Raw genomic sequence first — 13,887 nt, forward strand, 5'->3', positions numbered from 1 at the left:
TAGCATACACAAACGAGTATCGTTCCAATTCTTTATTCCGTCGAATATTACTAGCTATATAGAACATTTAGCCATGCCCACATAATTTTATACAATTGATGAATCAATTTTCTACTTAACTGGCTTGTTTTTATTACTTGCTTTTTTTAGATTTTGCTTAAAAAAAGGTTTTAACGAAAAAGGTCGAACAATTGAAACGTAATAAAACGTAAGAGAAAAATCGTTCCAATTGTTCAATATCTTTATTCCGTTGAATAATGCTGCCTAAATAAAAACTTTAGCTCTGACCATGTAATTTAAGGCCATTGATGAATACATTTTTTACCTGATTGAGTACTTTTAGGTACTCTCTTTTATTGTATAGTGTATAAAACAAGCTTTAAACAAAAAAGGTCAACAAAAAAACAGTGGCAACGTAAGTGAATATGAAATGTCACGTCAACCGGAGTTTAAGCACAGGTATACCCTATTTCGTTGATATATATGAAGAAACTGTTTTTCCAAGTTGTTTTAAAACGTAATTAATATAGAAATTATCTCAGATTGTTATGTTTTAGACATATTATTGCATCTGATTAGAGTCTTGTGAATATATCTTTCTGGCAGCACTGTCATTTTAAAATATTCCACGCGTCTGGCAACCTTTTTGTGCTTACGTTTTTGTGTGTCTGGCAACGATATCAGTATTTTCTGATTGTGGGGCAGCCCCTGGTGCGCAATTCAAACCTTTTGAAGATGGTTGCCCTTCTACTGTCTCTTTCAATTAGAAATTCCACTTTCATCTTGATTCAATGACTTTTACAGCTGCGTCGCCATTCCATTTGCCGTTGTATTTACCCAAAACGCCAACCTACTTTATGTGCAACCTCTCGTCAGCTTCCCGCCGCACACACGCACACCACACTCACCCCAACAAAGAGCAGTCGCAGTCTCTAATGAAGCAGCAGCAGCGGCAGCAGCAACCACTGCAATTTTAATGACAACCTTTTATCGTCTATGTTGTTGTTGTCATCTTTCATTAAAAGAGACGGGGCTACGGTAGCTGCAACCCACCAGGTGAGAGGCTCCTGCTGGCTGCCACCTTCTTTATCAGCAGATGTAAGTTGGTCCTGAGTCGTCTGCTGTCGTATTTGTTTGCGTTTCTGTTTCACTTTTCACTAACCAAAGGCGTTTACTTTTGAGCTTTTGCTTTTCCCTGGCCCCATTCCGTGTGGCCTTTCCGGTTTGCTTTACATCCGAGTGAAAATGCTGCAGATCGGGTTGAATGCATGACCTGGACCAATCCATAAGTTTTTTAAGCCAACTCAGCTTTAGACTGTTTTCCCAATCAGCTTAAGAAGGCTCGGACGAATCAAAAGCCACTCCAGCTCGGCCGCTCTCTCTAAGATTATACTATAGTCTGATCCAGTAGTTCTCCCGCCCCGCCCCGTCCCACCCGGCCGTCAATCAACCCGCCTTAACCATAAATTAAAAGCGACACCTTGGTGTCTGGTCATATCAGGTCTGGTGGCACCTTCTAAATAAAATCACTTTCGCTCCATATAAAAATGCCATTAAAAATTATGGCCCACCTCTGCTTCTGTGCAGGGCTCCTAGCAGCAGGCAGGATGCAGGAAGGCGTCCTAGGGGCGACGGTGCCACATCAAATTTGTCGCAAATTGCACACGCAGCAGCACCAGCACAAATTCAATTGTCGACACACTTCCGGGCAAGTTTTGCTCAAATATCCATCACATCACATCACGGGATACGGTGTAACGCTGCACTTTGCCGAGCGACAAATCAAATTTCAATATGGTTTTGGCAGAAAATAAATATGTAGGTACATGGGAGGCACAAGTTGAAACGGTTTTAGGTGATAAAATGTTCCACCTGATGCTACTCCCATTACCCCATTCCCCCATTCCCCTGTTCCCCTGTTCCCCTTTCCCCTACTGTTTCTGTTGCTGTGGCTGTCCTTATCCTGATTATGTTATTTGCCCAGGGAAAATTGCATTTGATGTGCGTTAAGTGACAAAACGGAAATTGCCACCGAGCGGATGCTGGGTTTGTTTGTCTTCCAGCGTCCTTTCTCCACCTAAGCCCACCCACCCATTCCTGCGCTTTCGTACTTTCGCCCCTCGCAGCAAATCCCATGTAAATGCGGCTCAAGCTGGCCAAAAATTTTCCGTAAATTTATGCGTAGAAGCGTGTGATGCATGGGTGGGTGGCGCAAAAAGGGGCAAAGGGTGAGAGTGGTCGAGGAAGGATACACTCTGTGTTATGACCACCCATCCATCATCCCAGCATCACTCAGTTTTGACATATCATTGAAATCTTATGCCAACGTCGCCGTCATCATCATCTGTGACGTTTCATTAACCCACCTCCGACCCCATCCCTGTTATCCCTGCCATCCCCCACGCAATTCGAAGGCCGATGATGGGCCAACGGGTCGATGGGGGGGGGAATGTGTTAATATCAACAAGCGAAAACTGTGCGAACGCAATCTACCGATTTCCGCTTAACCAAGCCAAACATTGCATTTTTGATTAGAACCCCGGTCCCCGGTCCATGGTCCTCGCCCGAGTCGAGACGAGCCTTTTCGCGCCCTCAGGCTGGTCAGATCCCCAGAAGAAGTGACAGAAGGGTGGGGAGTAGATGGAAAAAGATTCCAAGGGAATGTTAATGGGGGTGGCTTTGTGGGCTACGCCTCGGGGTCTTCGGGGGATGCAAACAGAAACACAAACACAACGCTTAAGTGTCAAAGTCAGGGGGCCACTGGTGGGCAATTGATTCTAATTCCAATTTTATTGGACTTTTCTACATTTATTCTTCTTGTTTGAACAAGGATCAGTGCTCTAAAGGATCTGGCTCCGCATCGGCCACAGCATCGGCATCCAAGTTGGTCTATTCAATCTCAATCTCTGGATTGTCTTCCAAAAAGAGTTTAACATCGCTAATCACGGCCAGGTTCATGTTCTTCTCGGCCACATAATGCACTACACAATAGGGCGGCACGACATCTTTAGCCTTTGGGACGTACTTGTAGCCATCGTGGATGCCATACTTGCGGAACTCGCTGAGAGTTATTGTCGAATTGGAGGTGAGAAAACTACTCAGCATAACCACGCAGCTCAATGGTTCTTCTGGATTGTCGCCACCAGTCGCCATCTGTTCGTTTGCTTCGTTTGCTTCCTGTTCGCTCATTTTAGTGAGGGGCCTGAGGGACGTCAGTCTTTTACTTTTCAAGCCCTTGAATGCGGCTAAAACTATCACAAAACTTACGTGCTATTATCTGTATATTTAGAGCATATACGTCGTCTCTCGGAATTTTCGAATGATTTTACAATTTTCCGATATACTAACGCCTTACGCCTGTCAAAAGTGGCAGGTAGGGCAAGAGGAGGGGGATCTAACCTTATTTTTGTATTACTAACAGCTTTGGCAAGGCACACAAAAGGCTTACTTTTCGGTCCTTAAAATTCAACCACAAAAGTCGGTCCCAAGAAATCGAAATCCAACGAAAATTTAGATGTACCCCTGATTCTGGAACTTTGCCATCGACCCTCATGCAAATATGTATTCCTATCGCATTATATATGGATCCAAGCCCAGACCCCAGCCCCCAATTTGCCCTAAAGCATATTACATTCAAATTATAAACTCACATATCATTCTCCATTGAGGGGATGATGATGATGATGATGTTTTCTGTCACCTTACGCATAACTTGAAAACTTTTTCCATGCAAATTATGCAAAAATATGGGGGGGAAAAAAAATGCTTGATCTATTCCTTGGGGATATTTTTCTGTTCACTGAATTGTTGTTTGCGATGCCAAAAAGAGTGATTTTTCCCCGATTGAAGAGGCCAACGAAGGGTTGTGCCCAACCAACGCCTCTACCGATAACCATCTCTGATGATGATGGCTGATATGACAATCTAGTATGTGCTCCAGCTCCAGCTCCAGCTCCACCCCGGGTGTACCCTCTCTGCACGTGTCACAATTCGAATTTAAATAAGTTCGACAAGCAGCAAAGTTGACAAACAGTTTGGCTTCCCCATCGACGCCACTCGACTCTTTCCTGGTGCCAGCTTTTAATGATGAAATTTCAATAAATGTCATTTGGTCCTCGGCAAAGTGTCAACATGCCACCTACCACCACCTACCTCCCTACCTCCCTACCCCCCTACACACCCTATTCCAATTCTCTTTCGTTTTTTTTCGAAGGGGGGAACGAACACCAGCTGTCAGGCCACGGCTTTCAATGCGTTAATAATGACAGTTTTCCCCCAATCGCTTTTCTTTTTTGGTCTGTGTGTGTGTGAGCGCCGTCTAACTAGCCTGGGCCCTGGGCCCTGGGCAGGACTCGCCCGCAGTGCTTCTCACTCGTCGAGTTCTGTTAAATTTAATTACTTTTTCATTGCTCATACGCACTCTGTGCGCACAGAAAGCGAGGCGGGGAAAGCGGGCGAAATTGTGATTGAAATTCGTTGAAATTTGCATGTTACACGAAGAAATTGTCAACTGCAGTTTGGCGCTGAATCTGATTGCAAGCGGGGTCCTTCCATGGGTCCTCTGGTCTCTCTTCCGTCTCCCAAACACGTCATCATCATCAAGCAGCACCACCACCACCACCACCAACCTCCATCGATAGTTGACAGTTTCAGTAGCCGGCAGTTGTCGTTGCGTTTTGTCACAATGCCATTTAATATTTGGCCATGGGAACCGGCCCTGCCCCACTGGGCGGGGCGGGGAGGTGCAGCCACTCGGAAATTGTTGGTCGTGACAAAATATTTGATCATGTATTCGTACAGCTCCCTGCCTATATATATGTATACACCATTTCAATGTTGAACCTGCGGATGATTCTATGCATCCACATGGGAATTCTTGGCACAACAATTTCATAAAATGTATGCGCTTTAACATAGTTATATTTAGAAAAAGATTAAGTTCGTTAACAAATTAGTTTGAAAATAGGTTTTGGCACTCAATTTTGGTTGATATGTTAATATGTATGTAAGTATATCTAAGACTGGGTGTGTTTTTTCTGGAAATTATAGAAATTAATTTAGTGTCTTCATCTGGAAAAATGAGCACATAGAAATGATTGAAGGTTATACTTAATTTATAGAACTAATAGTCTAATAACTATCTCTAACTAATAACAGGTCTCTAGTTTTCGATTGGAAGAGGACCATCCTCATCACACTTTCATAGTGTCTAATAAAAAAAGAAAAATTCACGTGTCCCTTCTCCAGTTGTGCCCTGTCGAAGGGCTCTCTTGGTTACAATTTTCAACCGATTACTCCTGCTGCAACATCTCAATGGAATTATTGGCTGGATCATCGTCTTTTTGCGGTGAGTCTTCGACTTTCAGTTCCAGTTTGATCTTCCGTGGTGCCTCAGATTGGGAGCTTTCTTTGATCTTCTTTGGTGGCATAGCCTGGGTGCTAGTCGATTCCACGGATTCCATCTTCGGTGGCGACATGCCCTCTGAGCCTTCCAGTTCCAGTCTGATCTTCCGTGGTGCCTCAGATTGGGAGCTTCCTTTAATCTTCTTTAGTGCCATCGCCTGGGTGCTAGTCGATTCCACGGATTCCATCTTCGGTGGCGACATGCCCTCTGAGCCTTCCAGTTCCAGTCTGATCTTCCGTGGTGCCTCAGATTGGGAGCTTTCTTTGATCTTCTTTGGTGGCATAGCCTGGGTGCTAGTCGATTCCACGGATTCCATCTTCGGTGGCGACATGCCCTCTGAGCCTTCCAGTTCCAGTCTGATCTTCCGTGGTGCCTCAGATTGGGAGCTTTCTTTGATCTTCTTTGGTGCCATAGCCTGGGTGCTAGTCGATTCCACAGATTCTATCTTCGGTGGCGACATGCCCTCTGGGCTTTCCAGTTCCAGTTTGATCTTCAATGGTGCCTCAGATTGGGAGCTTCCTTTGATCTTCTTTGGTGCCATAGCCTGGGTGCTAGTCGATTCCACGGATTCTGTCTTCGGTGGCGACATGCCCTCTGAGCCTTCCAGTTCCAGTCTGATCTTCAATGGTGCCTCAGATTGGGAGCTTAATTTGATCTTCTTTGGTGGCACCTGGTGCTTCGGCTGCCACATCTTCTCAATGGCTTTGATGGTTGTTGTGAGGTCCATTGTCAGTGAGGCTTCGATTTTTGGCTGTACCATGGCTTGGTAGCTGGTCGGTGCCATGGATTCGGTGCTCGTTGGTTTCTTCACTCGGGGCTCCTTGCCGTTTGCATTCGTTGCGTTTTTTCCCAGAGTATTCGCTTGTGCATTCACAGGTGCACTCGCTGGTGCATTCGCTGGTGCACTCGCTGGTGCATTCACTGGTGCATTCGCTGCTTTGTGCTTCGGCGTCTTGGCCTGCGGTTCCGGTTCAGTCGATCGGTAACATCTCTTGTAATCCTCGATCATTTCAGCCAGTTTTTCGATTCCGTCCTCCACTGCCTGCATGCGCTGATCGAAAGTCGGTGGTCGTGATGGCCTCAGACCGGACTGGGCAGCGGCCTGCCATGGAAAACAATTAGATAATGATTAAACTCATGTGCGCTGCTATTCTTCTGGCTTACCGCTTGAGCTTGCTCTTGATCCTTGCGTCCAGCATTCATTTTAGTGGTTTTAATAGCAAAATTAACACAGAAAGGCACAGAATAAAACAAATCGAGAGCGCAGAAATTTGTTGTTTACCAACACACGGAATCAGCGCTGCTTGCACATTTTCTAGCACTACATAGATGGCAGTTAGGTTATGGCCGTGTGCCACTAAGCTTGAATTGAAGAGCGTGAGACCAACCTCCAGACAGGCCTCCAAAAGGATGTAAAATTGGATCGGAAAAGTGTAACATTCGATCATTTATGCCGCAGAGAAGCAGAGGCTCCCAGTATTTATGTCTCTCACTCTCACCGAGAAAACGAGCCGGAGTTAGAGCGCTGGAGTTAGCCAGTCTAATGTCATAAGACACTATTTTCGTTACTGATTAACGATACCCTTACTGATAGTTTGATCGAAACCGTTCTCGTTTTAGAAGGCTGGCAGCTTTGCGACAATTTGTGTGAGGAAAAGTTGTCAATTATTTTACAAAAGTTTCGAAATATTCATTGAGTGAAAAGTGCAATTTGGTTCAAGTTTTGCTCACGGGACCGTGCAAATATTTTGGGGTAAGTAGTTTTCGAGTATTTTTCATATTTGCTGTGGCCAGAAAATTCTTGCCGTGTCATCGGACACACCAACACACAGGCCAATACATATCTGGATAATTATGTTGAATAATATAATTATTTAGCTCTTCATTAAACACATTTTGCCAGGCAATTGAAGGTTTTTAGTGTCGTGTGTCCGTGGCTCCGTGTGTCGTGTGCAGATCCGAAAATTTAATACGTCATTATCCATTGTGGGGACCAAAAGTGGCAACAGATTTCCATAATGGCTATTTCATTGGGCAGTTATTGCTGGTCTGCCTACTCCTCGCATTTTACTTGCGGTTTTGTCCCACCCAGAACGTGGCCCTTGTGGCAGCCATCAGCCAGCAGCCAGCAGACAGCAGCCGCACTGCCACTTCCGTCTGTGGAGTCGTGAGTGAAATATTAAAATTCAATTAAAATGGCGTTAATTCCAGCAACAGAAACATCATCAGCAGCAGCAGCAGCATCAGCAGAAGAGAAGAGTCGGCGCATGTCGACTGTCTGCCCAGCGCCTGTCATAATTGTCAACTCTTCAGGGCCGGGACCGGGCCCGGTGATCCGACGGACAGCCATGTCATGTCCCAGGCAGTGCTTCCTTTCCGCACTTTGGCATAATGATGCTCATCAACGGACAGGTTGGCCATCCCGCCAGCCCGTACTGCCCCTTTTGTCCGCTGATGTTTTGTGTCCGCCTCTCAATGGCATCAATGCTGGCCGCTGATTTTCTATACCCCCCCCCTTGGCTGCTCCTGCTCGCCTTTTTGTTCGACTCGCATGCAAATTGCACTTCAGACAGCCATTTATCATCAATGGGCTAGCAGTCGGCTACAGGCTACAGGCTACAGCCTCCCCAGAAGCAGCATCATCCTCAGTCATCAGTCAGAAGGCAGTCCGGTCCAGTCCAACGGATATAATGGTTAATTAATAAATATGTGTATTTCCTCCTGCGGCATGGCTCCTCCGATTGAGGCTCGGAAGAAGCGAACCCTTTGATATAGAATTTGTATGCTGCTGCTTTTTGCATGTAAAAGTTGCCTTGAACCTTTTTTTACGTTGATCTGTTAGGCCATTGACCCACTCGTGTATGCGGGTTAATAGTCGAGTCCGCCAAAAAGAGATTTGCACATTCACGGATCAGCTGTTCCCTAAAAAAGCAACAGTGTGACCATACTGAGCCTGTCAGAAATGGGCTATAAAACGACTGACAATGGAAATTGCACGCATTCTGATAATTATTATTTATTTTTATTTAATTTAAAGTTTCATTAAACAAATACCATGGAAAAATTGAATGTGCATTCAATCGTTGAGACAGCCGCCGAAATTGGGGGTCCAAAGAAGCAGGTGGGTCTTTGAAGGACCAACCATTCCCAAGCGTTTCTAAGATATAATTTTTTACAGGCCACCGAAATGACGGTGATGAGTCTACAGGATTGCTGCAAGTCTGTGATCGAGAAACATTGCCTCAAACGTGTCGATAAGGCATCGATACCCTCCTCTTCCGGACCAAAGAAGGAAACGTACGCCGGGGCTGCCAAATTTCTGATGCCGGCCGAAAAGGCAGCTCCTGTATCGCCCATGGGCGCCTTCAATGCGGCATTCCATTTGGCCAGCGATATGAAGATGTGCCTCATTCCGCAAAAAAATTTGGAGCATTTTCAAATCCGTAAAAAATCCCCCTAAAACAAAAATATAACCACAAATACTTTAGCTTAAAGGAGCTTAAATGTAAATTCTAAACACACTCGAATGATTTATTAAAACTAATATGTATTTAGAGCATCTTAGAAATCTTTTTAATTGATTAATTGAGGTGTTTAAATGCTAAAACGAATAATATAATAATCGACTTTGGTACATAATACTTGTTTGGTATACATAATGTTTTAAGAATCGCTTAAGCGATAAATGAGTAAATTTTTGGAAATATTCAAGATATCATATTAAGCAGATAACTATTCAAATTTAGCAATCGAAGCGAACGCAGTGATTTTTTGGGATGACTCTATTTAAGCAATTTTTAACTGATTTTGAACAGAAACGCAGCTCATCACCAATATGTTCTCTGATGAGTTTTAATAACATATGTACATATGTATATCTTTCAAGCGGTACCCCGTTCTTACTCCTACGATTTCTAAGATCTTTAACACTATAAATAACTCACGCTGGAGTAAGATCTGAGGAGACGAGGAGGAGCAGACCACACACTCATCACAAAAGAGGTTGCTATTGTTTTTGCACTTCGAGACGGAGAAGATCCGACAAAACGAGCAACCAGGAAGAGAAGAAGAGCCCACTTTAAGCCTCTCTGCACACAAACCTCTCTCCAAGGCACTCTCTTCTTTGGCAGTATGAGTGGGAGGAAGACGAGGAGCAGAAAGCGAGCAGAGCAATTATGCAGAGCAGCAGGAGAGCCATGGAGAACATATGTACATATATGCATGTAAGTAAGAGCAGCAGCAGGAGAGCCTGGAATGAGCGAGTATTTTTTACATGCATCGCTCTCTTTCAGTTCCAGCTTCCAATCCCGGTTCAGATTGCACGGCTCCGCCTTCTTTTGCCGCTTTGGGATCGTGAAAAGCGGGGAAATCGTGAAAATTTGAACTGAACAATGGCGCTGGAAAAGAAGATCACAGAAGGTGTATAAAGCAGGGTATCAGTGGTTGTTTGTACAATCGATTGCTTGGTCTCGTAACGAGACTCTCGTTACGTTTGTGTCGTCTCGTACCTTTTGAAGTCGTCGTACACTCCGTCCGAAATATTTTTCGGAGCAGGTGGGAGTACGTGGGCTGCCTTTGGTATCCGTAGCCTTGGCTTTTTTAGCATGACCAGGTCAGAATGATCGCTTCCAACTAAAAGTCAATATAATATACCCATTACTATTCTTTACTAGAGGGTAAGCCCCTTGGGGCCACGACGACGATCCAAAACTCCTTGATACAAAAGAGAGATATTTCATTTGCTATGGAGTAAGGATGAGACTTAAGAATGCTTTAAGCGGAAGCACCATATCTATGGAGTAACGAGTGGTAAGACTGATATAACTTTTACTCTTAGAAATGTTTATACTATGATTTATTCGCTCCTTTCACTGTCTTTCAAGGTTTGCTGTATTCGGATTAAAGAATTAAATGTATCTGTTTAAGAGGAAGGTTTATTTAACCTCTATCTGCCAAGGGAAGCCGATCCCTTACCCAGGATAGCCCTTTATTTGCACCTTTCCCCCTGCTTATCCTCGGGTAAAACGGCGACCTGCCTTCGTTTCCAATATTAGTTGTATTCTGTATGCTCAAGCACAGCCCCTTCAAGTACCTGTGCCCGACTGTCGACTGTTTGATTAGGCATTCCGGCAGTCGAATAAATACCAATAAACACAGAGCCAGACTGCCAGACAGCCAGACAGCAGCAACAACTTTGGTGCTTCACAGCTTCAAGGTGTCAACTGTACACGCACTCACACTCACACTCACACACCCACTCACACCCACACCACCACTTGAATCATCCCAAAAGGGAGGGGGTGTGGTGTGTGCAAAAGGAGGAAACTCCTTCACGGTGAGTCAATATTGGTAGTCGTTTGGCAAAAGTTTCACTAACAACTTTTTGGATTCCTTTCCTCTCCTTTCGATTCGTTTCGTTTGGTTTTTTTGCGTCTGCGAGGGGCGTTCCTGGTCTGTCCCGAAAGTCTGAGGCTGCCAATGGCGGAGGTCAACTTATTGGCTCTTGTTTTGTTCAATTTTTAAATTTTATTCCTACATAGTTTTCCGATAGAGCTTCGCTCGTATCGCAGACTTCGATGTATTGTGTCCCATACCCCGTATGGCAGTGTGGAACGCCTCATTGATTGCGCATTTAGAACCGCAAAATTTAATTTATCTGCCATCAGTTGATGTTCTTGCGGTTTGCCAAAGCCAGGACCAGGGCCGGGGCCGGGGCCGGGCAGTGTCCAAAATGATATCGAAAGAAGGTTCTATATACATACATATACCTATCTATACAACACCCCAAAAATCCCCCCCTCATGTCTGTGTGGGGGGTCCCTTTTGTTTGTGGGGGGAAAACCCATGTCAAAAATTGTACAACAGTTCTGGTTCCTATTTTTTTTCTTCTCTGCTTTCGTTTCTGATAACATTTTGGGGCGGCTGCCTGGCTGGGTATTCATGTGTGATTGTGTGTGTATGTGTGCGTGTGCTTGCGGGATGTTTAAGATATCATCTGTCTCTGGAGCAGTCCCCATAGACCGACCCCAAACCCGCAATCGAACGACTGTCAGGCACTTCCGTTGGCTGCCATTGCCACCTGCTGTTTGACACCTAAATTCGCTTATTGTTGCCTGCCCTGCCTTTGGATTTACTTTTATGAACTTGTCCGCTCATCGGGGAAATCTATATCTATCCCATACACACATACGTATGCATGTGTGTGTGCTAGAACTTCAACACTTCATTCAATTCGTTTCAACAATTGAAATGCGATTAGCGCCAAGGTGCACAGGGAACGGAGACCGTACGAGCGAATGGCATCCCATTGGATGGCGGCAGGATGGGGGGGGGATGAGTAGGGGCTGCTTTTTGGGTTGGCTACATTTTTGATTTATGTGAAATTGAGTTAAATTCATCCACACACATCCTGACCCGCGGCCTTTTCCCTCTCCCTCTCTCTCTCTCTCTCTCTCTCCCATTGTAGCTGAGCGCGTCCTAATCAAGGCTATTCACTTGCCATAAATCAAATTAAATGGCTGTCACACATATCGCCTGGCGCCAGTGGGGCCTAAAGCTCCTGCCCCCTGCCCCCTGCCTCCTGCCATCCAGCCTAATCCTACGCTTTGTCCTGCTGCTCTGCTCCTCCATCCTGCCAGCAGCCACTACATTGTCATGGCTGTTGCTGTTGCTGTTGCTGCTGTCAGCTGAGCATAATTAAAAGCCAGGAAAATTGTGAGGAAAATATATGTGTGTATGCCCGCGGAATTGGGGGTCACGATAGTGCCACTATAGAGCACGAGTGGTGTCAGGCTTATGGCCTTAGAGAAGAGAGTGCTAATGGGTATAGATTTGTATAGAATTGTTCTTCGAAGGAGGGAGGGAGTAATAATTGTTCTATGAAGAGTAATCGAAGGATACTAGAAGTAGGGATCTACATTTATTGCTTAGAAGCCTAACTTTTCACCCTTTAGGTGTACAATTTCCCCCCTCAGGACATGCCTTTAAGTCCACCTAATCGCATTGACCTCCAGCAAATCTCCATCTGAAACATCCTGCAACCTTTCATTTAATATAAGAAACTCCAATCTCTTTTCTTCTTTCCCGTTTCACACCTTCCTGATTAGCTTTTCATACGTATTCCATGTCGCCTGCCCCACCACCGATTTCGATGCAATATTGCCACTTCCCCCACTGCGGCTGGTTGGGGTTGCTCTTGGGGTTCGGGTTGGGGTTGGGGTTGAAGTGTAGCTAATTTACTGAGCCTCCAGTTCTACTGCTGCTGCTTGCAGCATGGGCAAAAAACCTTTTGACTTCAAAGAAGAACTGTTGCTTGGAGTGCGTGCTCTCTCTGGGTCCTGGAAGGTCCAACAATGTTGCCAAACACTTCACGTGGTAGGCTCTCTCGCTCTCTACGGGGGATGGGGGCTGGGCGGGGGGGGCTCCCGGGTGCGCGCCTTTGACACTGTCAAACGGGTCTCCACCTACACTCCGCCGGCTGCAAGGCATACCACGCCTCCTGCCCCCCCCCCTTGAAGTGCATTTGTTTTTTGGCTTTTGTTTTAATTGGCTTGCGCCCGGACTTGAAGGAGTCGCTGTGTGTCCTGATCCTGCCTCGGCTGCTTTACTCCTTTACTGCTTTTCGCTTAACAAACTACATTCTCCTCTCACTCTCCGCCCCCCCCCTCGCACGTCCGCTTCGCTTCGCTCATTAAACATTTACTCTCAACGCTTTGTCGGCGTGAACTTTGATGTTGACTTTGGGTCCCCATGTCGTCCCCACAGGTCCAAAAGGGCTACAGCGAGAGATAACCACTTGAGATTGCATCTCTCTGGCAAGCCTTTGGCTCCAGCTCGGGCTCCTGCTCCTGCTCCAGGTCCTGCACGACTCCCATGACAACAACTCCTTTCTCCAGCTCTCTTTTTGTGTCTTTTGAAAAGTGCATTTCTGCCGCAGATTGTGGCGCTCGTTTGGTCCGTGGCACATTCCAACAACCCTCTGGCCAACCCAAGCCGAGCCGAGCCTCTTCTGTTGCAGTTGCATCTTCACTTGGTGGCGTGTGTGTTTGTGGCATGCACAAAAAACCACCTTTTGTGACGAAGGATCTACATTTTCGAAGATTTCTAGTAGTAGAACCCCCCATTCTTTCTTATCCCCTAGATAGACAGGGCTATTCCAATGACGACAGCTTGTGGAGATCCTTAATTGCTCAGAATTGGAACAAATCAGGTTCTTATGTATAAAAGGGAATACAATTCTGGCTTTCTTTTTGTAGAAATAATAATATTTTACCAACAATTATCACATATGTATTTTCCTTTCCTAATCGTAGTTTTTTTCGTGGCAACTGTACCCATTCAGTCATCGACGAGAAAACTTTAGTTTCAAAAAAAAACGAGGGGGAACGTTGTGAGTTGCTGCGGACACCGCAACTCTACGGTTATACCCGATACTAAGTCAGTATGGCTCTCCTCCGGCAGACGCCGCTAATATTAAACGACAC

General features: G+C 45.5%; 2 protein-coding genes across 3 annotated transcripts; one reads left to right on the forward strand and one right to left on the reverse strand.

Annotated features, from left to right (window-relative positions):
• Positions 1-4,900: 4,900 nt before the first annotated feature.
• LOC6900240 (protein IWS1 homolog) lies at positions 4,901-6,867 on the reverse strand. Of its 2 annotated transcripts, XM_033383770.1 has the most exons (3): positions 6,687-6,867; positions 6,569-6,589; positions 4,901-6,506 (listed from the first exon to the last, which is right to left on the reverse strand). In XM_033383770.1, exon 3 carries the CDS (start codon positions 6,450-6,452, stop codon positions 5,292-5,294), a length of 1,161 nt encoding a protein of 386 aa, XP_033239661.1. In that variant the 5' UTR covers positions 6,453-6,506; positions 6,569-6,589; positions 6,687-6,867; the 3' UTR covers positions 4,901-5,291. The 2 variants fall into 2 exon arrangements, with proteins under 2 accessions (XP_033239661.1, XP_002135569.2); XM_002135533.3 differs by having other exon boundaries at positions 6,569-6,867.
• Positions 6,868-7,024: 157 nt separating this feature from the next.
• Positions 7,025-8,903, forward strand: LOC6900239 (uncharacterized). Its single transcript, XM_002135532.3, has 3 exons — positions 7,025-7,157; positions 8,442-8,525; positions 8,583-8,903. The coding sequence occupies exons 2-3, from the start codon at positions 8,460-8,462 to the stop codon at positions 8,862-8,864; spliced, it is 348 nt and encodes a 115-aa protein (XP_002135568.2). The 5' UTR covers positions 7,025-7,157; positions 8,442-8,459; the 3' UTR covers positions 8,865-8,903.
• The last annotated feature ends 4,984 nt before the right edge of the window (positions 8,904-13,887 follow it).

This window comes from Drosophila pseudoobscura, chromosome X, assembly GCF_009870125.1.
Source record: "Drosophila pseudoobscura strain MV-25-SWS-2005 chromosome X, UCI_Dpse_MV25, whole genome shotgun sequence".
NCBI classification, from domain to species: domain Eukaryota; kingdom Metazoa; phylum Arthropoda; class Insecta; order Diptera; family Drosophilidae; genus Drosophila; species Drosophila pseudoobscura.